Source organism: Balaenoptera musculus, chromosome 12 (genome assembly GCF_009873245.2).
Source record: "Balaenoptera musculus isolate JJ_BM4_2016_0621 chromosome 12, mBalMus1.pri.v3, whole genome shotgun sequence".
NCBI classification, from domain to species: Eukaryota; Metazoa; Chordata; class Mammalia; order Artiodactyla; family Balaenopteridae; genus Balaenoptera; species Balaenoptera musculus.
In genome coordinates, this window is record NC_045796.1 from 79,719,322 (window position 1) to 79,746,033 (window position 26,712).

General features: G+C 39.3%; 1 protein-coding gene across 8 annotated transcripts in view; it reads right to left on the reverse strand.

The window, feature by feature from the left end:
- Positions 1-26,712, reverse strand: part of MYO6 (myosin VI) — a 139,978-nt gene that overhangs the window by 106,021 nt on the left and 7,245 nt on the right. For all 8 annotated transcript variants that reach the window (XM_036871312.1, XM_036871311.1, XM_036871310.1 and 5 more), the window contains exon 2: positions 26,456-26,571. In XM_036871312.1, the coding sequence (XP_036727207.1) occupies positions 26,456-26,458 (3 nt within the window). In that variant the 5' untranslated portion in view covers positions 26,459-26,571. The remainder of the gene's footprint in view (positions 1-26,455; positions 26,572-26,712) is intronic.

Genomic DNA, 26,712 nt, shown 5'->3' on the forward strand with positions numbered 1-26,712 from the left:
GCTGATAGACACAACAACATGAATTATGCTAAGTGAAAGACACAAGACACCAGGAATATATAGTGTAAGATTCCACTTACATGAAATGCCAGAACAGGCAAAACTAATCTAAAATAACAGAAATCAGATTGGGGAGGGGGTCAGGAGCTGAGGAGGGGCAATGGGACTGACAAAAAAGGGGAATGAAGGACCTTTGGCGGGAAACGAACTATTCTAAATCTCAAACTGTACTCCTAAAAACGTGAATTTTATTGTATGTAAACTATACCTCCATAAACTTGAATTTTTTTTTAAATCAATTATTAGGATTCATTAACACTACAAACATTCAGTAAAATTCAACAGCCAGTTGTCATTTTTTTAAAAAAGACTCTCAGAAAACTCAGAAAAAAAGGTAAATTCCTTAATTTGATCTAACAATCTATGAAAAAAGAAAAATGATACTTACGGGTTAAGCACAGAAAGCTTCTCCTTTAAAAACAGACACTATGTAAGGAAACCTGCTACCACCACTTCTGTTCAGCATTTCAGCTGAGGTCTTAGTAGGTTCAGTAAGGCAAGGAAAAGCAAAAGATAGCAGGATTGGAAAGGAAGCAATAAAACTCTTATTTACAGACCTGACTGTATACAAAGAAAATATTTTTCAAATCTACAGATAAATTACAATAAGTGAGTTTAGTAAACATGTGGAATATAAGATCAATGTACTGAATGAATTACATTTTTATACACTATAATAGTATAAAAATAAAAATTTTTTAAAGATATCATTTACAGTAGCGCCAAACAATATCAAATACCTAAGAATAAATCTAATTTAAAAATATATGCATCTCTCCAAAGATACTTAATTACAAAGCAGAAAACAGTAACTTTACATGTAAAGTGGCAGACACCACCTTAACCAAATGACCAAAGTTCTGCTCAGTACATCATACCCCTTCTGTGGTACTTCTGCCGAAAATGTACATACAGCTTAAATCTCACCATGAGGAAACATTAGACAAACTCAAATTGAGAACCTTTATACAAAATAACTAGCTTGAATTATTCAAAAATTTCAAGGTCATGAAACGAAGAAAGATGAGAAACTGTCACAGGTGACAGGAGACTAAAGCAGCTTGACAACCAAACATAATGCATGATCTGGGATTTACTTTTGCTACGCATGAGCTCTGATTATGATCTGCAAATTTTAAATAACATTTGGTTATTAGGAAAAACACACTGGAGTGTTTAGGGGTAAAGGAACAGGTGTAAGTCTGTAAGCATGATGAGGGCAATCAGGAAAATGTGGTAATGTGTTCATGTAGGGAATCTCGGTAGAGGGTATGCAGGAGTTTTTGTAGAGTACTGTTCTTAAAACTTTTCTGACAGTCTGAGATTAGAGCAAAGTTAAAGTTAAAAAAAAAAACATATAAGTAAGACTACTACATAGAAAACTCTAAAATATCATTATGAGAAATTAACAGAGACCTAAATAAATTAAGCAACCCACTATGATCCCAGATGAGAAGATTCAATACAGTAGATGTCAGTTCTCTTCAAAGTGACCTGTAGGTTCAATGCATCCGAATTAAAATTCCAACAGATCTTTTTTTTTTAGAACTCTACAAGCTGAGGGACTGCCCTGGTGGCACAGTGGTTAAAAATCCACCTGCCATTGCAGGAGACACGGATTCGAGCCCTGGTCGGGGAAGATCCCACATGCCGCAGAGCAACTAAGCCCGTGCGCCACAACTACTGAGCCTGTGCTCTAGAGCCCGCGAGCCACAACTACTGAGCCCGCGTGCCACAACTACTGAAGCCCACGCGCCTAGACCCCGTGCTCCGCAACAAGAGAAGCCACTGCAATGACAAGCCCACGCACTGCAACAAAGAGCAGCCCCGGCTCGCCACAACTAGGGAAAGCTCGTGTGCAGCAGCGAAGACCCAATGCAGCCAAACATAAATTATTTATTTATTTGTTTGTTTGTTTATTTTTAAAAACTCTACAAGCTGATTCTAGAATTTATACAGAAATGTGAAGGCCAAGAACAGCCAAGATATCCTCAAAGAACTAGATGGAAAGGTGACATTTACTATAAAGCTACAATGAGACAGTGTGATAATGGTGCATGAACAGACAAATAGACCCAATGGAACACAACAAAGACTCATACACATATGAAGTATAATGAATACCTGCTTAACAACAAAAGTAGCAATACAGAGTAAGAGTAGCAATGCAGGGGAAAGATTAACTTTTCAATAAATGCTACTAGAAAAACTGGAATCCATTCGGGAGAAAATGAAATCTGAGACTTCCATCATACACAAAAATTATACACAGGTGAATTATAAATCTACATGTGCAAAGCAAACAATAAAGCTTCTGGAAGTTTATACAGGAGATTATCTTCATGACCCCAGAACAGGGAAGAACTTTAAATAGGGGAAAAAATTAACCACAAAGAAAAAGATGCATAAATCTGACAAATTAAGAATTTGTGATCTTAATTACTACTATACTATTTTCCCCCAAAGAAGGTACTTTAGCAGAACTTCCAGTAGTTCTTATGGCTGTATATGTTGCTATGACTTTCTTCTTCAATATGAGAAAGGTTTCAAATGATTAACTTGGAAAAACCACATGGTTGGCCCTGAAAAAATAGTCATTGGGTAAACTACTAGATAAATAAACGAAAATTTACATTTACTTAATGAAAAATGTTATACACACGACACACGCATATTTGGAGAAGAGAAGTATACACTGAGTACTCACACGTAATGAATTACAAAGAGACTCCTACATAGTTACACTTGTGCCTCTTCTACCAGTTCCAAGGATTAACAAATTAAACAGCAAGTGGCTTTCACTTTTTCTATAATGGTTTCAAACCACAGAAGCACTCTTCCATCTCAAGCAGGCTGGTACTTTATTCCTCTGCTCTATCCTCTTCTTTTTCTTGCTCTATCCTCTTCTTTTTCTTTGCCTCCTTAAAGAACAAACTTCTCTTTCACTCTTCTCTGTTCCTTACTGCCACACCCTGTGGTCTGTCGGTTTTCCCCAGCCTGATTTTATTACACTCCTAATTCTGGCTTTCAACTTCACCTACATTCTCTGTGCCCAACACTAGTTATTTCAAACCTCCCTCCCAACCCTTCAAATAAAGTCGCCCCTTCAGGATCTCTTAATCCATGCGTACAAAAGGTCCTTCCACCACGGTCCTACTGAAGGCAAACTGTGATGAACAAGAACCATATTCTAACTTCTCCTGCCCAGCCCTTCACCTTACAGCAGAAATCTGACTCCGCCCTTAAACACAGCCTGCCTTTTTGCTCTCCCCCACTTAGAAGATTCACAAATATAAGTTCATGTAACTGTGCTCCAATCTAGATGATTTCTAACTCTCTCAAAACTGCTAGCGAACACTAAATGATAATAAAAATGACCACAGGTGGGTGGATCCTAGACATTGGTAGAGGAGCCTTGCTGTTGTCGTCAAAATAATTGATTTTATTGACCTCTTGACATAGCCCAAAGCCTCTTCTGATTACGGCATGTGCCAGTACTACTGAGGCAAAGAGGATGGCTACAATGGCAATAGCAAAAGAGATAGCAAATGCCATCTCAGAGGTGGAAACTACCCCCCTCTGTAAAATCTTTCATTATTAAAACAAAGACCTAGGCAGAACATTCTATGACATAAATCACAGCAAGATCCCTTTTGACCCACCTCCTAGAGAAATGGAAATAAAAACAAGAATAAACAAATGGGACCTAATGAAACTTAAAAGCTTTTGCACAGCAAAGGAAACCATAAACAAGACCAAAAGACAACCCTCAGAATGGGAGAAAATATTTGCAAATGAAGCAACTGACAAAGGATTAATCTCCAAAGTATACAAGCAGCTCATGCAGCTCAATATCAAAAACACAAACAACCCAATCCAAAAATGGGCAGAAGACCTAAATAGACATTTCTCCAAAGAAGATAATACAGATGGCCAACAAACACATGAAAAGTTGCTCAACATCACTAATCGTTAGAGAAATGCAAATCAAAACTACAATGAGGTATCACCTCACACCAGTCAGAATGGCCATCATCAAAAAATCTAGAAACAATAAATGCTGGAGAGGGTGTGGAGAAAAGGGAACCCTCTTGCACTGTTGGTGGGAATGTAAATTGATACAACCACTATGGAGAACAGTATGGAGGTTCCTTAAAAAGCTAAAAATAGAACTACCATATGACCCAGCAATCCCACTACTGGGCATATACCCTGAGAAAACCGTAATTCAAAAAGAGTCATGTACCACAATGTTCATTGCAGCACTATTTACAAGAGCCAGGACATGGAAGCAACCTAAGTGTCCATCGACAGATGAATGGATAAAGAAGATGTGGCACATATATACAATGGATTATTACTCCACCATAAAAAGAAACGAAATTGAGTTATTTGTAGTGAGGTGGATGGACCTAGAGTCGGTCATACAAAGTGAAGTAAGTCAGAAAGAGAAAAACAAATACCGTATGCTAACACATATACATGGAATCTAAAAAAAAAAAAAAATGGTTCTGAGGAACCTAGGAGCAGGACAGCAATAAAGACACAGATGTAGAGAGTGGACTTGAGGACACGGGGAGGGGGAAGGGTAAGGTGGGACGAGGTGAGAGAGTGGCATGGACATATATACACTACCAAATGTAAAATAGATAGCTAGTGGGAAGCAGATGCATAGCACAGGGAGATCAGCTTGGTGCTTTGTGACCACCTAGAGGGGTGGGATGGGGGGGTGGGAGGGAGATGCAAGAGGGAGGGGTTGATTAACTTTGTTATACAGCAAAAACTAACACAACATTATAAAGTAATTACACTCCAATAAAGATGTTAAAGAAAAAAAAAAAAACAAAGAGCTCCACCAAAATACAGGAAGAGACAGAGGGAGGAGTGCTGAAAGCCCCATTTACCGAGGCTATTTAGATGTCCTAATTTCACAGGTGGGGTTACCGGTTCAGGGCACCCAATCATGTAATCCATGAAGTATCTCTCATCTGAAATCAAAACAAGACCTTATGACAGTGGGCAAAACTAAAGCGTTGGGAGAAAACTAGAGGCACTTTGAGGAAAGAGAGACTAAAAAGCCCTCAGAAGATATCAAAGACACTATGGCTCTTCCTTTTGTGAAAAGCTAAATTTGCAGCAAGTACACTTTGGGAGAGTTTCACGAAGGCAGCCAGAACCCCTGGTCCGACAAATAGAGAATCTGTTTTCAGCTTAAGAGATAGTTAGCACAGAAATAATAGATATAGGGCAAGGAAACAAGGACAGATGGAAAACAGGCTGAAAAGGGAAAAAGGAAAGAAGAGAAAGGAAACATGAATCTAGGGATGGGGTATCAGAGCAAGGATGAAAGGTAACAACCAGGGCAACACGCTGGTCAGGAAAACAGCAACTCAGCACGCCAGACTCAATGAACGGCAGGCAAGGGGACATTAGAGATTTGTGATCATCACCATATATAAATGATAAATCACAAGTCATCCTTCCACTTTTCTTTTTAACCAGCTACAGAGAAAAGATCAACAACAAGATTTTGTGCAAGAAGCAGCAGTAAGATACCATCATCTTGAACATAAGGGTAAGAAAGAGACAGAAACCAAAATAAAACCACAGCATAAAGCTATTTTAAACTGATACAAATTAAGGTAATTAATGAATATTAATTGTATTTTAACCTGTCTCTAACTTCCAGCAAAATGCCCAGCACAAACTCAGCTCTCAAGGCAAAGGAAATGTGCTTATGAAAATTCCCTTAAAGCCGGAGAACTGTGAAACCCACTGCGAAGGGATCTCCATCATCCGCCCTGCACTTTGTAAGGCTCGCCTCCCTTTAATATTTGGAGTAAGGTTACTCGGAATAATTAGTCTCGCTCTGAACTCCAGCACAGCTGCTCATCTGTTCCTCTTCGGTTTCGGTGACGTCCCCACCCTCCCAAGCCTTTGTCTTATCTTATCTCGAAGAGAAACAGTTTCTCCAAGCGACACGAGAAGAAGCACATGCAGACCTGCGCACCTGGGAAGCTGACTTATCGCCCAGCACAGTTCGATGTGCCAGACTCCACTCTGGAGACGAAGGCGCCCGGGGGGTCTCCCTCTCACCAGCCGGACCGGGTCAATTTCTCCCCCGAGCAGCTTCTGCACGTCGCATATATTCTGTGCCCCAAACACCCTGAAAAAGTCGCCCTTGCAGGCACACAATTTGCACTCCTCCTGCCAGAAAGACCTCTCCCCTATCCTTCACTTACTGCATTTCTACTCACTGCTTCAAAAATCAAGCAAATCTCTCCTCCCTGAAGGCTTCCACCATAATCCTCAGAATTAGGTATTCCTTCCTCTAGACCTGCTTTCAACTTTATAGAGAATAGCATTAGTTCCTGTTTTGCTCTGTACTTTGTTGTTAAATTTTAATCTCTCGTTAGAGTTCTCTCTCCATGTCCTGCCTGTTCATATACTGCCAGCCCTTAATACAGTATATCGTATATAGGGAATTATTAAATACTTGTTGATCGAAGAGATATGTATCCAATGCCCTCTTCAATCCAAATGACTCAACAAGGCTGTATGTTAGGTTAGAATCTGTACAAACAATAGTGTCAGATGCTAAGATTAAAGTTTCCAAGGAAGCAGATGTGTACCATTACTAGTTCATCTCTACAGAACTGCAAATCTAGCACATACGCCACCTTGGTAAAGAGCAAAGAAGTGGTCATATGCTTAAGTAGAATTTTAACATCACATATTTTAAGTATCCTACTTTAAAAATGATTTTTGCCATTACCCAGAAATGTTGACAAACACAACATATAGTTCCTGAAGTAAAACTGACACATTACAATAAAGTATCACAAATGGAAGGCAACTTCGTGAATTAAAACATTTAAACATACTGTCTTTGAAAGTGTTTATCTTTTTTAAAAAGCATTTTTGATAAGAATTTAATTAACAAAGTTACTGCTGTACACCTGAAACTAACACAACTAAATCAACTATACTCCAATATAAAATAAAAATTAAATTAAAAAAAGAATTTAATTAACAAAGTTAAACGGCTGTAAAAATAGTTAGGGGAGTGATTACCTTATATTCTGATTCACTTTTAAAGCATTTTTTTTCGCACCAGGAAATAAGAAAAGTGTAGGCAGAGCTTTCCTGTAACTTACTTTCATTAAATCAATATAAGACATATAAAACTACCTTAAAAATAATTAAACAAAACAATTCATTTCTGCTCAATTCTCAAGAAACCGTAAGATACAGAAGAAAATATATTATATTGTACAATATTTGTAAGGTGCTTTAGACTTTGACCACAATAAGTAACTTAATCGAAATGGAGATAGAAAAGCACTAACAAAAGTGAAATTTATGTCAGAGGGAACTATTTACAAACTTAGCTGGGTAGTTTATGATCAGGTCCTTTTAATACCATATTCATATTTGTTTCAGTTAACTTATCATATAGATCATGCCAGTACTAACCAAAAATCAATGATACACGTACAAAATACTTAAATAAATTTAACACTGCAAATGCTACACTCTTGAGTACAATATTTGAATTCTAATAATAATCCATTACTTGCCACTTTTCCAAACTACTAAAATGTATTCTTATTTCTCCATTCCTCTAAATCAGAATATAATATGGTATCTTGGTTCCATATTTTATTAAACAAGCTGCATTTTGTCAAGTTTGCGAATGTTTCCCAAGGTCTTAGACTTTAAGAAATCTGATTCTAGAAATTGAAAAGCAAAGAATACTTTTTTCCCTGTGTTACAGCTTGAGTGAAATGAAAACTGAGCTAACTAAAATGAATTGGGGGGAGGGATTAAGTGCTTCTTTATACACAATCACAAATTCAAAACAGTATTTTTTACTTTTTAAACACAGTCTCTATTTCAAACAGCCAGCCATGCCTCTGTAAAGACTTATACCAGAAAACCATATTTTTTTCCATCCTTATCATTACATTCTGATATTTCCCCTTAAGAAAAATATTATTATATATAATTAAACAACGAGATACTTTTTTCACTCATCACAGTGATTAAAAATTAAAATCCAATAACATCGAGTTGTTCTGTTAGTGAGACTACAGAGTGGTAAATTCTCTGAACCAGCACTTCTTAGGACACACCAAGACTATTTATTGTAGCACTTGTAAATAAGAGGGAAAAACTGCAAACAATCTAAGTGTCTAGCAAGAAAGAAAATGGTTGAACAGCTATGCAATATCTGGACTACGGAAAACCATGCACAATCAAAAGCAGTAAAGTGGATTTTAACCTTTCAACATGGCCACCTAAGGCCTGTCGTTACATGAAAAAACGAAGCTGCGGGACATTTTGCAGAGTATTCGTAGGTCAAGACACACATACAAAACGACATACTTCTACAAGCCTAAAGCTGTAAATCACAGTAAAAGATACAAAGGTATACACACCAAAATGAAAACAATGCTTAGTTTCCAGATGGAGACCAGGTAGTGTCCAGGGGAATATGGACTCCAGCTGTACTGTTTTGATCTGTTGTGGCAGATCACTTATTAGTTGATTAAAATGAACACAGTGTAAAAGATATTACTCAAAAAAATTTCATGAGGCTTTAATAAAGAATATGGAGGAACTGGGACTTCCCTGATGGTCCAGTGGTTAAGACGCCAAGCTTCCACTATGGGGGGCACGGGTTCGATCCCTGGTTGAGGAACTAAGATCCCGCATGCCGCGTGGCGTGGCAAAAAAAAGGAATGTGGAGGAATTAAAAAATAAAATTTCCCTAAAAACGATCCAAAAGATCAGATTTTTCTTAGTGATAAAAAGAAAGATGATTAAATATTACAATTTTAAAATAATTTTTCAACCATGCTCCAAAATAAACTCCAGATAAATTACAGTTAATTAGGAAAAAAGAAAGTAGAGCATAACAATTCTCTGATTTCACAATAAGAATGAATAATGTTTTTTAAATATATATATTAAAATAGGAATACTTATTGTTTCTAAGTGATGGCATTATAAATGGTTTTTCTTTTCTCCTTTACACATTTCACATTTTTCAAATTTTCTGAAGGACAGCTACCACTTTTATAATCAGAAAAAAAGTTATCTTTAAAGTAACTTTCATCCAAAAATATCATAAATTATATGAAAACTCTAATTGGTGCTACAAGTGTGTATGTGTTAACAAGTTTAACAGTCTTTCTTACACGGTTGGACTTGTTCAGGCTGGGAAAAGTAGTACACAAAACTTCAGGATGGAGGTCAAAAAGGGGAATATACACAAATAACTAAATTTAGCTTTCTAATTTTTCAAAATGATTGGTCGAACCCTAAGTTATGCAAGCAAGCAGATCTTGTCTCCCCAGCACATCCCGTATCACATCACCCTCCCTAATTATTAAAGAAAGGGTTCTTTCAGCTCCAGTTTCATCTTCCTTTAAAAGTCCTTTATTACCATTGCTACTAGTTTCAGGGCTTTTTTGTAAGCAATATTCTAGGTACCTGGGCTCATTAACCCCTTGACTATCCTAATCTCAACTCCTCTGAGAGGGTTTATGTTGACGAGATGACCTAGAATTTATATTTGGAGAAAAAACTTTTTAAAAGAAGTAGACAATATATTCACAGTTCAAATTCGTGATTCAATTATTCACTGAATAGACAGTTACTGAGCATCTATATAACAACAGGGCCAAGTACTAGGCCCTAAACACACAAGAATAAAATCAGAGTGTTCACAGCCTGCCGAAGGAGAAAGACAGGTAAACTGTGTTGTAGAGAAACACAAAGTGCTCAAAGAACTGCCAGGGGTGGGGACCGGGTGGGGAAGGGACAGTGAAGGACAAGGACCAGGACAAAGGAGACCCATTCTGAACAGAGCATTAAAAGATGAGCAGAATGAAATCTTAAAGCAGTGATGTGCCGCACATTCCAGGAAAATAAAACAGAACTCCAACACGCTCTGCACGTCAGGATTCAAACTACTCGTAAGTATCACTAATTACTGTTCCCAGGAATGCATGAGTTAACTCCGTTAAAAAGCCACCTTCCACAGGTCTATACGGGTAGCACTACGCATTTCTGACACAAGCCATATTCCCTCAAACAAACGTAGAGCTAACCATCAAAACTGTTAACCAATAACAAAATAACATTAACAAATAACAAACGAATAAAGCTCAAGCCTTGAACAGCCTAACTGGAAAAGGAGAGGACCCTTTTCCAGGTCACACGCACCTCCTGACCTGTATTTGGCAAAGCTGCTCCCAGACTGTCCGCAGATAAGCCACACAGCTCTCAGGGCAGGAGACCGAGCTCGGGCAGAGCCAGGCGTCCACTGGGGACTGCTATCCCCACACTGCCCGCAGATGAGCCAAGGTAGGCCTGGAACCTGAGAAGGTATGTTTCCAATCTGGACAGCTGCCAACGTGTCTCATTCAAAGTATCCAGGGACAAACGCCAGCCCAGCCCCCGACGCCAGGAGCCAAGGCAGCACCTTCTGTTCCCACTCCCAACCCGGAGCTGACCTGCAGGCATTCCTCCGTGCCTGCTAATAGCCAGACAGGAATTTGCTCGGTCCAGTAACTGTGCAGCCTCTAGCCTGACCACTGGCAACCCAGCAACCACAAACTCCAAGTCCTAGAAGGATCATATTTACTGGAAAGAGCACGGTGGTCTCTTGGGACAGAACTAAGGATTGCAAAAACAGCACCTTTTTTACAATGCGCAAGTGATAATATCAAAGCATAATCTTGCACACTTTACAGCTAAATCATCCCCCAAGGTTTTAAGCCCCACCTCACAAAAGTCAGGGAAGGGGTGATATTAAAAGCTAAGGGGAGGGCTTCCCTGGTGGCACAGTGGTTGAGAATCTGCCTGCCAATGCAGGGGACACGGGTTCGAGCCCTGGTCTGGGAAGATCCCACATGCCGCGGAGCAACTAGACCTGTGAGGCACAACTACTGAGCCTGCGCGTCTGGAGCCTGTGCTCCGCAACAAGAGAGGCCGCGATAGTGAGAGGCCCGCGCACCACGATGAAGAGTGGCCCCCGCTCGCCGCAAGTAGAGAAAGCCCTCGCACAGAAACGAAGACCCAACACAGCCAAAAATAAATATAAATAAATAAATAAAATTTTTTAAAAAAAGCTAAGGGGAGGGAATTCCCTGGGCGTCCAGTGGTTAGGACTCCACGCTTTCACTGCTGAGGGCACGGGTTCAGTCCCTGGTCGGGGAACTAAGATCCAGCAAGCTGCGAGGCACGGCCAAAAACAAACAAACAAAAAAAAGCTAAGTGGAAAACTCTCTCAAATACACAGTAAAATTCTAATCATTACTTAAGAAGCCATTTTTTAAAAGGTAGAAAACTAAAAACATCCATGCTGCTTCAGTATATTTCAATATTTAAAGATCTCAATAGCCACATAAAACACTAAATTACATTCATTTTCTACCACTGGCAAAAAAAGATCCATAAAATATAAAGGGATATCAGCAATTTGGTAGCAGAAAGTCACACAAATATATAAAAAGAATATGTCACAAATGAAAGGTAAGTTTATTCAAACTATTGGATTACAGGAAGGAAATTAACAATTCTTTAACTTTGTACAGGGCTATAATTAATATAAGTTCATTAATCCTAGTTGGTACAAAAATATTGCATTATCATGCTTTCAAATAATATCCTTAGAAAAATAAATACAAAATTCATAACCATTTTGTTATATACAAATTAAAACAACAAACATGTATATTACATGTTATCTACAACACCTCAATAAGAGCATACTTGCCTTGGGCTATAAATGGACATTCATCTACTTAAATTATCAAGTAGTTATTAAGTGGGGCTATAGCAAAGTATTACGGCACTTTGGTATCTAAGGGTAGTTATTTTTCTTTATACAGCAACAGTAGTCAGAGAACCCAAGAATCATAAATTCCAGGTATAGAAATGAAATTTCCCAAATCACCTTATGGAAATGAAAATGCATTTAACTTTTAAGGCCTTCCGAAAAGGGCGTAGGGGTTACTTTAATTTCATTTTCGTAAAGAATTGGGCTTCCCTGGTGGCACAGTGGTTAAGAATCCGCCTGCTGGTGCAGGGGACACGGGTTCGAGCCCTGGTCCGGGAAGTTTCCACATGCCGCGGAGCAACTAAGCCCGTGTGCCACAACTAGTGAGCCTGCGCTCTAGAGCCCGCGAGTCACACTACTGAGTCCACGTGCCACAACTACTGAAGCCCGCGTGCCTAGAGCCCGTGCTCCGCAACGAGAGAAGCCACCACAATGACAAGCCCGTACACTGCAACAAAGAGTAGCCCCCGCTCGCTGCAACTAGAGAAAGCCCGTGTGCAGCAACAAAGACCCAACGCAGCCAAAAAAAAAAAAGAATATATAGGCACACACATACACACACACAAAAAAACTAAAATATCATCCACCAAAATGCCAACAATAGTGATTGTCTCTACATGGTAGAAAGATCAAAGATTCTTCTTCACTTCATTTTGGTTATGCGGATTCTGCACAATGAACCAATGATGAGTTAATTTCCTAGGAGGAGGGGGCTTAAAAGAGGACTGACTAGTCCACAAAGGTATTCTACAACCATCCTAATGTTTCAGCACCACCTTGCACCGTTCTTCCTCCCCATCAAGTGCTCTCACAGCACCCACAGAGCTGGTCCATTCAAGCCCAGCCAGCCATAGGATAAACAGTTGTTTAACGTCTGTCTCCCTGCTAGAACACAAGCTTAATGATTGTAAGATCGTGTCTATGTTGATCAGAAACGCATCTCTAGAACTTGGCATAGTGCCTCTACATAGTAGGCAGAAAAGTGACTTTAAATAAATCAATGAATAAACTGGTCTAAATCCCTCATAATGCAACTGAAGATCAAGCTTTCCTCTGTCTTCACTAAAAAATGCTGATTGATAAGTGATCACTGTCTTCTGTCTTTGAAAACATATCTGAATCACCTCAGTCTTTTTTTCAATTTAATCAATTCCAGTCCCCTAAAATTTTCTCCAAATATGTGGCTCTTATTCTGAACCCTAGTTCTCCACAATGGTTCAGTTGTGAAGTTTAGGGTTAATAAGTCAAACATTTCAATTCTTATTTACTACTTATTATAATTGGAGGAACAGGCATAACTTTATTCAATCAAGTGTTTGTAAGACCCTCCATATGTAAGCATCCTCCTCTCCCAGAATATGAAATTTCAAGTTGCTAAGACTCTCTTTCATTCTCCCCTTTCACCACCATCCCTAGCACAGTATTTGCACCAACGGTATTATTTTACTTTGTGGCAAGTGGGGGCCACTCTTCATCGCGGTGCGCGGGCCTCTCACCATCGCGGCCTCTCTTGTTGCGGAGCACAGGCTCCAGACGCGCAGGCTCAGTAATTGTGGCTCACGGGCCCAGTTGCTCCGCGGCATGTGGGATCTTCCCAGACCAGGGCCCGAACCCATGTCCCCTGCATTGGCAGGCGGATTCTCAACCACTGCGCCACCAGGGAAGCCCGAGTCTGTTTTTAAGAGACACATATACATAAATGTAGAGTCACTTTCTAACCTCACAGAATCAATTTAAATGTTTTCTGCAAAGTCAAGTAAATATAATGAAAATCCAAATCTCTGAACAAGGTAATTGAACAATCTGCTTTAGTTATCTGTACGTTTACCAAAATTACAAGATCACTGACACAGTTCACATACCATCTGCAAACTTTAGCGTTTCAATAAGGCCCCAGTATCACCTCCACCCTGTAAAAACTTGTGATGACCTAATGTCTCCCTGTTTTATGCAATAAGGCATAAAATCCCTCAATACTCTGCCTCTCCAGCCGAAAATGCACCTGTAACGTCATCCACACCTGAACACGTCCCCACTCTTCTCAGAGCTGATTCCTCCACACGTGCTCGTGATGCTGTGTGCTCCCAGCCCTTCCGGAATCTGGGGGCTCCACACTGTTTCGGAACTGGTTTTAGTCACTTCCGCACCATTGCCTTCTCTTTATCAGCAAGATTAGTAAAAACAATGATTTCTAGGGTAAAATGTTTCCTTTACATTAAAACCTAAAATAGCAGTCAAAATGGAGAATTTTCTAATTGGCATGGAGAAACTTTACCTAACTTAGGCTATTTAGACTAAAAAAAACAGTAGTATCAGTCTTCAAGTATATGAATAGGGATTAAAAATGTGTTTATGTAGGTGTGTCTGTACACACACACACACCAACAATCAAATGGCCTACATCTCCAGAAGGGAAAATATAAAAATACAGCAATTTAGGTTAGACGTGAAGAACCTTCACGAAGAATCAGAGACAAAAAGAGGTGACGGAAACTTCATCTCAGGAGCTCTTTAAGATAAAGATAAAACCGTGAATGACCTGTTTAGAGTGGTTTAAATATGGTCTGCCAGGAAACAAAATACTAGATTCGAAAGAATGAACTTCTACTTCCAAATTTTGTAATGACTAACAAGTATACCATTTTAATAATTTTCAGTAATTCTTAAGTCTCAACACAGAATGTGCTCTATTTTTTAAGTCCTCCGTGAGACACTGAACATTTTATTAATTAGTGTATAAAAACAGAATTTTTAAAACACTTCGGTCACCAAGAGTTTCCTCAGTTTTTGACAGGAAGTTTTATTTACACAGATTCAACATAAAAAAGAGAAACAACTGAACGGCACATTGTAGTCACCTGGGGACCTTTGCAAAAGTACTGACACCTAGGTCTCACCCTCCGGGATCTGGGATTTAATGGGGCGAGGCTGTGGCCCAGGCATCAGGATTTTGAGAACAACCATACAACTTATTCTTTCATTTCTAACAGAAACAAATGGAAATTCAATCACTTTCATGTTGATACAATAATTATTTGGAAATTCACCCCCAATTCTCATTTATATTGCAGAGAGGAATAAGGGGAAATGTTCATATTGTCTTATACAAGTTGGGGGAATTTTTAATGTTCAGGTTGTAGCTCTGATTGATTTTTTTTCCCCTTAAATTTTATTCACAGAGAAAACATTTAGCATCTGGTGTCCAAATGTAAATACTGGAGCTTTGATGAGGAACAATTACAGATAAACGTATCTTGAATTAAAACATACATTCATTCATTTCTTTCCCTTTTGTTCATTAATCAGTTTCTTGGAATATATACACACCTTAGCAGAGGCCAGTAAAAGGGCACTTTGCAGAATCCTTTTTCAAAGAAAACTTTTGTAAGGAAAAGCATTGCTAATTTATATGCGTATCTTGTAAGTCTATATTTCTATACATTTCTTGGGCAAAACCATCTACACTACCATTGTTTACAACACTAAGATTCTTTATATTTTTATCTGTCAAGGTTCAGCTAAACTGTCAATTTGACATCAAAAAAATCAAGAAAGATAAATCAATTAAAACATCTAGCTTTCAATTACACAAATAACAGTCATCGGAAAATGTCTATAAAACTAAGCGTATATAAAAAGGAGTAGTTTAGAAGTTTAAATACTAAATAGAGCACAACAGATACTTAACTCTATAATAATAAACAACATGATAAAATTATTTCTGGCCATCTTTTCAAATAGGTATCTCTTTATGTATCTTTATGACAATCTCTCTCTCTAGTATCTCTTTACAGCAAAATAATTAACATATTTTACGGCAATAATTTACTTCTAACCTTTGTTCATTCTCAGACTCACAATCCCCTTGAAGGTAAAAGAAAAAAATAGATCATCTACATCTGGGGCAAATCTCTCTTGTAAAACAAAGAAAAATTCTTCTATTTAAATTCAGATCCAAAACAGAGCAGATTATTGGCACCTTAATATTCTAAAAGTATATATAAAAAGTTATTTATGCATTTTGCAACAGATACGGCCTTTTTAAAAGTCCCCAATATATTCATTATTAAGTGCAATGTACTGCTATTAATTTGAGTGGAATCTGTGAATCATGTGCTATTTTTAAAAAGAACTACAGGGACTTCCCTGGTGGTCCAGTGGTTAAGAATCCGCCTTCCAACGCAGGGGATGCAGGTTCGATCCCTGGTCGGGGAACTAAGATCCCACATGCCGCAGGGGATCTAATAAGCCCATGCACCGCGACTAGAGAGCCCACATGCTGCAACGAAGAGCCCGTGCTCTCTGGAGCCCACGAACTACAACTAGAAAGAAGCTCACACACTGCAACTAGAGAAGCCCGCATGCCACAACGAAGATCCCACGTGCCACAACTAAGACTGGACGCAGCCAAATAAATTAAAAAAAATTTTTTTAATTGTAAATCTGAAAGATGGAAGAAGCAGGCTCAAGGAAGGAAGGAAGGAAGGAAGGAAGGACTACATATATACTATTTACAACTATCATATTTTCTAATTTATATCAGAATGTTTTTATTATTTCACTAATTATTTGTATTTTCTACTCAATTTAGAAGTTTCAGTGTCTCACTTGAAGACAGTTATATATCATTCAAGAATGAATTAATGAAGATGATCCAATAAAATTAATGCAGCCAAAGCAAGTGTCTAAAAGGACAGTTCAAACTGATATGGCTCCTGTGGAAAGGGTATAAAGAGCTTTTTACATTTTACACTTCAAATTATTCTGATGCCATTAATGATATATAGAAGGCAAAATACATAGCAAACTTAGAGAAGATAGTAGAGCCCAGAATCAAATCTAAAATATTTTTGCACTGTTTTAATATATACGGAGTTTTCCAGAAATAAAATATCACATAAATTGAGAGAAGACTGTCTTTTATTTGGGTCCTTACCAAAAGATGTTTATTATTTCAGAGAAAATCATGTTACAGAGCAATGCTGATCGTGGTATTTGACTTACCAATATAACATACCTCTACATTAGTCTAATCTGCAGTAGCTGCATTCATGACTATTTTACATATGGATGCTAGAGACTGATTACTTTGTTCTGACTTACAGTATAAGAGCATCTAAGCTTTCACATACTGAAATACGTGCATTTATACCTAATTAATATAAATATATATTTAAGTTATATGTATATTATATTGTTTATTAATATAAATATTACATTTGTGATAAATACAAATAATAATTACTTCTTTTATGTTACATCACTATATTAATTCTTAATTATACATGTATATAGTATATACATGTATATATAATTCTTAATTATACATGTATACATGTATATACATATACATATATACATACACATGCATGTGTAGATTGCTTAATTTCAGTGTAGTAAATGGGGTATTACAAAACAACTGTTTTGAAAAAGGGGTCCCAAGTCTGAAAGAATAGAGAATCACTAGTATAAGTAAAAGAGAACAGGACTGAGGCCAGAAACCTGACATTTTAAAGGAAGAATAGGGAAGAAAGGAACAATGGGGAAAAGTAGACAGAAAGGTAGCAAGCACCTTGGAAGAGAGTACTTTACCAAAGGAGAAAGAAGTCTGAACAAGAGAAGGTTGTCAGCACCATCAAATGGTTCAGAAGAGGCTGATAATCGAAAATAAGCTGGGCTTCCCTGGTGGCGCAGTGGTTGAGAATCTGCCTGCCAATGCAGAGGATACGGGTTCGAGCCCTGGTCTGGGAAGATCCCACATGCCGCGGAGCAACTCGGCCCGTGAGCCACAACTACTGAGCCTGCGCGTCTGGAGCCTGTGCTCCGCAACAAGAGAGGCCACGACAGTGAGAGGCCCGTGCACCGCGATGAAGAGTGGCCCCCTCTTGCCGCAACTATAGAAAGCCCTTGCACAGAAACGAAGACCCAACACAGCCAAAAATAAATAAATAAATTTATTTTAAAATAAATAAATAAATAAGCTAATGGATTTGAAAATGGGAAGGGCACTGGTAATATTGGAGCAGTTTCAGTATACAGTAGTTGAAGCAGAAATGATACTGCAGTGAATAAAAGAGTGAACAGAGGAAAAACAGAAACAGCTGGTAGAAATTTTTATAGTAAGGGAAAGAGAAATAAGGCAAAAGAACAAGGAGATGACAGGGTGTAAACAGGAGGTGTTTGTTTCTGGCTTTGTTGGTTAGGCTAGAAAAGACCTCTGAGAAGTTAATTCAAACTTATTTTAAATACCAAGCCTCCTAATTACAAGTTTTAGGAAGTACTCTCTCCTACAAACTGAAATGCTTATAGATGATGAATTAAATGATATCTGGAATTTGATTCAAAATAATGCAGGGGGAGGGGGAATAATTAGATTTTTTTTTAAAAAGTAAAATAAGATTAGCCATGAGTTGTTAACTGCTGAATCTGGGTGATGGTACATAGTGGCTCACATGCTCTTCTTTTCTGAATACGCTTAAAACTTTCCACAATAAAATGATTTTGAAAAGAAATACTCTCCAAGGAGGTGGAGTCAAGATGGCGGTGTGGGAAGACGCGGAGTTAGCGTCTCCCCACAACTAGGGCGCCTGCCAGCCGCTGGTAGGGGACTCTGATGCCCAAGGAGACGGGAGGAACCCCAGAGTGAACCGGCGGCTTGCAGGAACTTGGTTCACGAGCCCGGGGTCGGGCCTGAAGCTCCTGCGGTGGGAGCTCTGAGTCTGAACCACTGGACTAACAGAGAACCTCAGACTCCAGGGAACATTCATCGGAGTGAGGTCACACGCAGTTCCTCATCTCGGCACCAAGACCCAGCTCTACCCAATAGCCTAGGAACTCCAGTGTAGCATCGACATATATACACTACCGAATGTAAAATAGACAGCTGGTGGGAAGCAGCCGCATAGCACAGGGAGATCGGCTCGGTGCTCTGTGTCCACCTAGAGGGGTGGGATAGGGAGGGTGGGCGGGAGGCTCAAGAGGGAGGGCATATGGGGACACGTGTATGCATATAGCTGATTCGCTTTGCCGTGCAACAGAAACTAACACAGTATTGTGAAGCAATTATCCTCCAATAAAGATCTATTAAAAAATAAAAAAATACTCTCCAAAAGATGCTCAATTATTTTTCAATTTTCTATATAATCATATCCTGCTCTTTCAAATGTCAAACTGATGATATTGATTTTTACCACGGTAAATACTGAGTTTTTTCTTACGAATGATTATACACTAATCGCTGAATTATCTCAATTTCTCACTTAATCTTCCGTCTGATCACAGCAAGCAATTTCATAGTCAACTAGATGAAAAAAAGAGGTGAAAAAGATAGATGCAATCTGATCCCAGAGTTCCGGGTCACAAAGTTCAAAAATCTATCCCCTAAGAATTCTATTGGACAGTATCCACACTATAGCTTAAAAAGAAATGCTTACTTTCTAGCCATAGCTTTATATAAAATATCTCTGAAATTACCTCTAAATTTTTAAACTGCACAATATTGACAGAAAAAATGAATTCTGAATGAAGAGGTATTCCTGAATTAAGAGGAATTATCTTTTCAGTTCTGCCACTTATTTGGCTGTATGACCTTAGCAAGTCTCTTAACCTCTCAAAACCTCAGCTTCCTCAACTTCTTGATATGGAATTGGAATTAAATTAACTGGGGGGTAATGTCTAATTCTAACTGTCCAGGCTCTAGGTCTGGTCTACAGAAAACCTGAACGCACAACTCCAGTGGACGATGATCTAGACCAGCGGTTCTCCAAGTGTGGCCAATGAACCCCTGGAGATCCCTGAGACCCTTGCAGAGAGTCAACAAGGTCAAAACTATTTTTAAAGTAATACTAAGACACTTGCCCTAATAATGCAGAACCAATGATGGGTAAAACTTCTACCACTTCAGCTAAAATCAAGGCAGGGGCACCAAATTGTAGCAGTGGTCACTGCTGTCACAGTAAAAAGGATGCCGCCTCACGTAAGAATGCCTCTGATGTGCAACTAGAGATGATCATGCTTAGTGAAGCCAGACAGAGGAAGACAAATACCATACGATATCACTTATATGTGGAATCTAAAATATGACGCAAATGAACTTATCGATGAAACAGAATCATGTACATAGAGAACAGACTGGTGGTTGCCAAGGGGAAGGGGGCTGGGGGAGGGATGGACGGGGAGCGTGGGATGAGCAGATGCAAACGATTATATGTGGGATGGATAAACAACAAGGTCCTACCGTAGAGCACAGGGAACTCTATTCAATATCCTTGATAAACCGTAATGGAAAAGAGTATTAAAAAAAGACTGTGTGTGTGTATATCTATATATATATATGTGTGTGTAACTGAATCACTTTGCTGTACAGCAGTAATTAACACAACATTGTAAGTCAACTACACTTCAATAAGAAAAACAATACCTCTGATGAAGCAGTAAAATGTATTGGTTTTATTACATTTTGATCCTCAAATACACATCTTTTTAATACTCTATATGACAAAATGGGGATTGTGCATAAACCACTTCCACTGTGAAACAAGGTATGATGTTGCCCCAAGGAAAATATTTCCGGGAGTGTTTGAGCGGTAACCTTCGGGAACTGACCCTTTTTCATGAAACACTATTTTCACTGCAAAGAATGACTAACAAACCTTGGTTATTCAAACTTGAGTTTTTGGCAAACGAGGTTTTGTTTGTTTTTTGAGTGAAGCCTGTCACATCAAGGAAAGCAACTGACAGTACTTGTTGACGATGATAAGATTCAAGTGAAAGCAGAATCTCGGAAAACCCACATCTGCCACCTTCAACATAAAACAGCTTATACTGTTTAAGCTTAAATACTTAAAAGACTTTTCTGATGAGATCAAAATATATTACATATATTTCGAAGATCTGCATAACTCAGTGGAACAGTATGTTCCAAATGACTATTACACCATATTATAAAATCACATATGGGTAAAAGATCCATTCAAAGTGCAAAACTGAACAATGGATTTTAATGTAACAGGGTACAGAAAATTCACGGATATGGCTTAAAATTCCACTTTGGAACTTGAAGAAATTACCATTTGGTTAGTGGTGGCGAAGGATCGAAGAATATACACACAATTAACTGAAAAGGTCAAGTTAATATTTCCTTTCCCAATGAGATATCTATGTGAGGGAAGATTTTCTTCATACACAGTTCAACCAAAAAAAAATAATGCAACAAACTGAATTCATGAGCAGATATGACAGCCCAGCTATCTTCTATTAAGTCAGACATGAAGGAGTTTTACAAAAGTGTGAAATAGTGGCACTCTTTTCACTAATTGTTGTTTTGGAAAATAACTATTTTCCATAAAATATGTCATTTCTGTTAAAATGCATATATTATTATTTTTAAATAGACTAAATATTTTTAAAGTTTCTAATACAGTAAATATCAATAGGTGTAACCAAGTAGATAAGCAAAATCTTTACAGAGTCCTCAATAATTAAGAGTGTAAAGAAGTCCGAAGACCTGAGATCTGCTGATCTACGGAAGACCTCACCAAATCACTTACTGGCAATGCATACTCTCCAGTCATTCACGATCTAGGATGAGTAGTGGAGAATGAAAAGAAGATACACATATATTACATAACCGGTGATGAATACTACAATACAGGTGTACTTCCAAACTGTAAACTGGGGAAAGCTACTTTGAAAGATTTAATTCAAGCAGGTCCTGAGAGATGGGTAAGCCTGACTAAAGGAAAGTATTCCAGACAAAGGCCTGTTTGAGCAAGAGTAAGGAGGTGGGAGAACGGGGACATGTCTGCGGAACAGGTCAATGGGGCCAGAGCTCAGGACAATGGCGGAAGTGTGACGAGTACTGAGGTGGAAATGTGGGCCAAGAGATCAGGCCTCAAAGGGTTTCAAATCCCACGACGAAAGTCTGGACTCTCCAATGTATTAATAAACGGCTAACAGGGATTCTTATTGAGCAAGGGATTATTACAATCAGATTTCTACTTTGAAACAGAACTCTAACGGCAATGCACAGGGCAGACTGTACACTGAGGGAAAGGGCCAAACACAGGGAGCTATGTACGAGAGAAAAAGGAGCGAGGCCTGCGCTCGGTCAGAGGGGGAGGAAAGGGACGGCCAACCTTCCAGAAGCGGAACAGGGTTTGGCAACTGACAGAATATGACAAGTGAAGCGGGAAAAGGCGAGTAAAAGTTCTGAGCATGAACAATTAGGGTAATGAGGGTATCATAAGGGAAACAGGAGGAGAGGCAGTTTCTGCGAGGAGGGCTCTGAGGGAAATACGTGAAATTTTAAGACGTCTATGGAGCATCAACTTGGAAATGCTGGTCAAGATTATACAGAAAGAAATTTGGGGGGAACTGGGCTTCCTTGATGGCGCAGTGGTTAAGAATCTGCCTACCAATGCAGGGGACACGGGGTCGAGCCCTGGTCCGGGAAGATCCCACATGCCGTGGAGCAACTAAGCCCGTGCGCCACAACTACTGAAGCCTGTGCTCTAGAGCCCGCGAGCCACAACTACTGAGCCCATGCACCACAACTACTGAAGCCCGCGTGCCTACAGCCCATGGTCTGCAACAAGAGAAGCCACCGCAATGAGAAGCCCACGCACCGCAACAAAGAGTAGCCCCCGCTCGCCGCAACTAGAGAAAGCCCGCGTGCAGCCACGAAGACCCAATGCAGCCGAAAATAAATTAATTTAAAAAAAAAGAAATCTGGGGGGAATCCTGCATAAGAGTCAGAACCATGGAGCTGATATAATTATCAAAAATAAGAACAGAGCAAGTAGAGCAAAGTGCCACGCACAGGATTTTATGAGACATGAACAGTAAAGACATGGGCCGACAAAATCACGCAGTAAAAACCAAATAGGAAAAATTGGAGACCTGGGAAGTGCATGACCACAGGCGCTCAGAAGAAATAATTCAAGGAAGGTTAGTTGCTCAGTAGCCGAAGAGGTTGGAAAAGAATAATGATCTAAATGAGGCCACTGGATCTATTAATTAGGAGGTTACAGAGTAGTCTCTGTTGAGTGTTCAGGGACAGAACACAGATTACAATGGAACTGGGTTCCCAGCCTCATTAGCAAGGTATTAGGTACAGGAAATAAATATTTCACCCAGGGCTACATGAAAATTATGTTTTCCAAACAACAGCTTGTCTGCCTTTCAACCACAACAATTTTTTTAAAAAACTCTCACTCTAAACTTTATCTGTAATTTTCAGAGAATGTATTTCAGACTCACGTAAACCACCAATTTTAGCATTTAAACAGAACATTAACATGTGCCTAATACATTTTATGACACAAAAAGAATTTACTGTTGTGCTATATATTGAACCTCAATCTACTGCTTAAAAGAACATTATTCTTAGTCGAGATAAGGCTACTATAGTACATTTTAGTACAAATTCAACAAATAGCATTTGTTTAAAAAAAAAGAAAACCATTATCCAATCCCTCTTTATTAACAGTATCAAGTACAATATGAAGTCACACTTAATTTAGGCATATTTATATGAAATGTGTGTTTAGCCAAACCCATGTTTATGCAAAGGTAACATGTGAAAGATCCATACTTGTTAGTATAATCTAGAAAACAATCATTTGTTTTACAAAAAGATTCTTCCCTTTACAAAAGAAGTCACTATCCAGACCCTTTAAACAAGCAGCTTTCCAAGGATAATAAAAATATGTATAATTTAGTTATTTATTTAATTTACACAAAACTTTACAGCAATACATTTGTTTAAAGCAAATTAATGATGTAAGTAAAAGGGGTAGCTGTTCAGGGGTTGAAAACGCATCCAGAATGGTTTAGACTCTACGTGCCCACAAAGTCCCCCCTCTCATCAGTCCCAGGAGAGGCTGGAGCCCTCTGAACAGCAAGAACCAGCGGGTGGGGACACCCAAGGGTGTTGCAGAGGACCTATTCGCCCTGAACTTGAAATCAAGCAACTGCTGCCCGAGTGTCAGGGTGTTACCACCCTTATGTAGACAGAGAAGGAAGAACAGCTTAATCTTGAAGGGTTCTTTGACTCTTTAAAAGAACACACAGAAAAAGGTAACCTAAAATTCTGAATCGGGCAAAGGCTCTGGATCCAGACCACCTGAACGTCCTCAGCCCTGCCCCTCACTGCTTGTGTCACCTCAGCAAGTTACTTAGACCTCAGTTCTCTCAGCTGCAAAATGCGGTTAAGAAGAGCCACCTCACGGGTCAACATGAGAATTACATGAGACAAGGACTGTGAAGTACCCAAAGTGGGGGCATATCACTGGCCCTCAGGAACTATTAGAACTGCACTGTTCTAGGGTCATTTGGGGCCACTCCTTCAAAACATTGGCATAATACATGGCCACCTTCCGCTGTTCAAGCTTGCTGATGTACTCAGGTGTCCGTATGTCCCGAAAGTAATCTAGGTCAACGTTGCTGCCAAACAGTAGAACCGTAGAGAACAGGACCAAAGTGCGTGAGATTCCGGACCAGTTCCAGAAGCACACTTTTAATAAATAACAGACCACCTTCTGACACACTAGCATTCTTGTATGCAGCCGTCAGACAATCTCCATTTTTGCTAATAACTCATTAAAATCACCAAACTAAACTAGTTTATAAATTCCTAATTTATGCTGCACCCCCCCCCCCACTTCAAAAAAGCAAACGTATCAGTAGAATCTATCTCTAGAAAATACAAAATTCTGACTGAAATTTTTTTCTCTGGCTTCTAAAACATCTGAAGTGAATCTGGTCACATGTTCAGATTCATTCAGTTCTCCTCCTCCCCTCCCCTCAAGCACAACAGATACATAAACTGTCTTGCTGTTCTCATCTTCAACTCAACAATGATAGACCAGAAAAAGCAGAGAAACTAATTCATTCCTCTTCAAAACACATACACATGTATACTTTGTTCTTCCGCAAAATACCAAAAGGATAACAGACAGCAAATCTTGCCCACAAACCAAAACACAGCTGTTTCATCTAATTTTAGAAAAAAAATAACAAGGAACCAGAGAAAAGTTCTCTCTGGAATAACTCAATCCTCAAATCAGGGAAATTCAAAGAGTATAACAAGGAAAAACCGACAGCCTCAATTCTTTCCTGTGGGGTTACTAACAGCATCAAATCAAAATAAACAATATGTTTTTAGAAGATTCCACAAAAGTTTGAACTCTCCCCTTTTACAGAAAGAAAAAGACCCACTTACAGAAAACTAAAATCTAAATGTATGATTTCCAAGCGTAGGTGCTATTTGGCTTACTCCAAACCTGTTTCTGTTTTCCACCATACTCTTTTAAAGACAAGCTGAGAAACTTACTTGTTCCAAAAAAAACAAAACAAAAAAAACCCCAATATAACATTTACATGTAGCCTTTATTTGTATGTTCAAGTCTCATAGCCAGGTGCTGGTTATTGATTAATTTGCTCTCCTTTTCTGGAAACTGTGAACAAGACCCAGTCTAGCTGCTGCTTAATCTGAATAAAATCCTGGACTCTTTCTCCCCGGAACCCTCAAGAGAAGACATATAAACTATTCTAATTGTTTTGGGGGGAGTAATGCTCACACACTAGGGATCTTCATACCATCTCTTTAAGGAGAGAGATGTTTTTCTTTAGTAATCCTCAGGAATCTATCCAAAATGAAGAGCACGGATTTAGACTTTTGGCCAGAAATCAGATTAACTAGGTAAAACTGGCATTAGCGGAAGACAGCTGAACAACAGCAAAGTGCAACAGATTTATACAGAAATTTAATGTGTCTTTAAAAGGACCTGGGGAGGAAGAACAATTATGTCCTAAGAGTCTAACTTCTATGATCTGTGTCCTGGTGTTCTGCGCGCTCAAGAGTCCAGGTGAACAAGAAGTATAATTTCCAGGAGGCAAGCGACTTTTCTTGCCAAAATATTTTAAACTTAATTATTAAAAGATTTTTTTAATGAAAAGCGTTTATTCTATCAAACCAAGACTACCTGATGAAGAAAATTTCAGAAAACCTCACTGAGGCATAACAACATAATAATAAAAGTGCTTTATGTTAACCAACCTAGATTGTGTTTCTCATCGGGTTACCTGGATCATCAGATTCCCTGAAATAACTGTTTGATTAAATGAGAAAGTGAGTAAACTATCTTCTAAACGCATGTATAAGACAGGTAGCCTCAAGCACTTTGCGGATATATCACAATGCTACAAGCGATTTAAAATGCACCAAGGCAACGCTACAAATTCCCAAAGGTTCCAACCGATGCCCGAGTTACCCTCCACTTGCTCCACTGCGCCTCCATCCCAGTTCTGCTCTGCCCCTGCCCTGGGAGGAAGAGCCGGCACAGAGCCAGGCTAACCCAGGCTCCACGGCTGCCTTCCAGCAAAGTCACCAGCCAAGACCCAAAAGACAGAGGGAGCCGAGAGGTCAGGGAACTTCCCCGCTCCCCGCCGGGCCGCCTCAAAGCCTCAGCCCCAACCCGGCCTCCTCCTCAAGGCCAGCTCTCTGCTCCCGCGACGACCTCCGGAGAATTAAGGGCTTCTCACCATTGCTACTCCCTGGGTGCTTCACCCCCCCCGAGCTTGCTCCCTGCCCCTGCAGGCTCTTCATCTGCACCATCCAGGATGAAATCTCCTTCCTGCTGGGACCTTGCCTGCTGTGGCTAACAAGACCAAGTCTGGTTATTCAAAACAGTACATTATCTAAAGAAATCCAATTAAAAAGTTTAAAAAGGGGACTTCCCTGGTGGCACAGTGGATAAGACTCTGCGCTCCCAATGCAGGGGGCCCGGGTTCGATCCCTG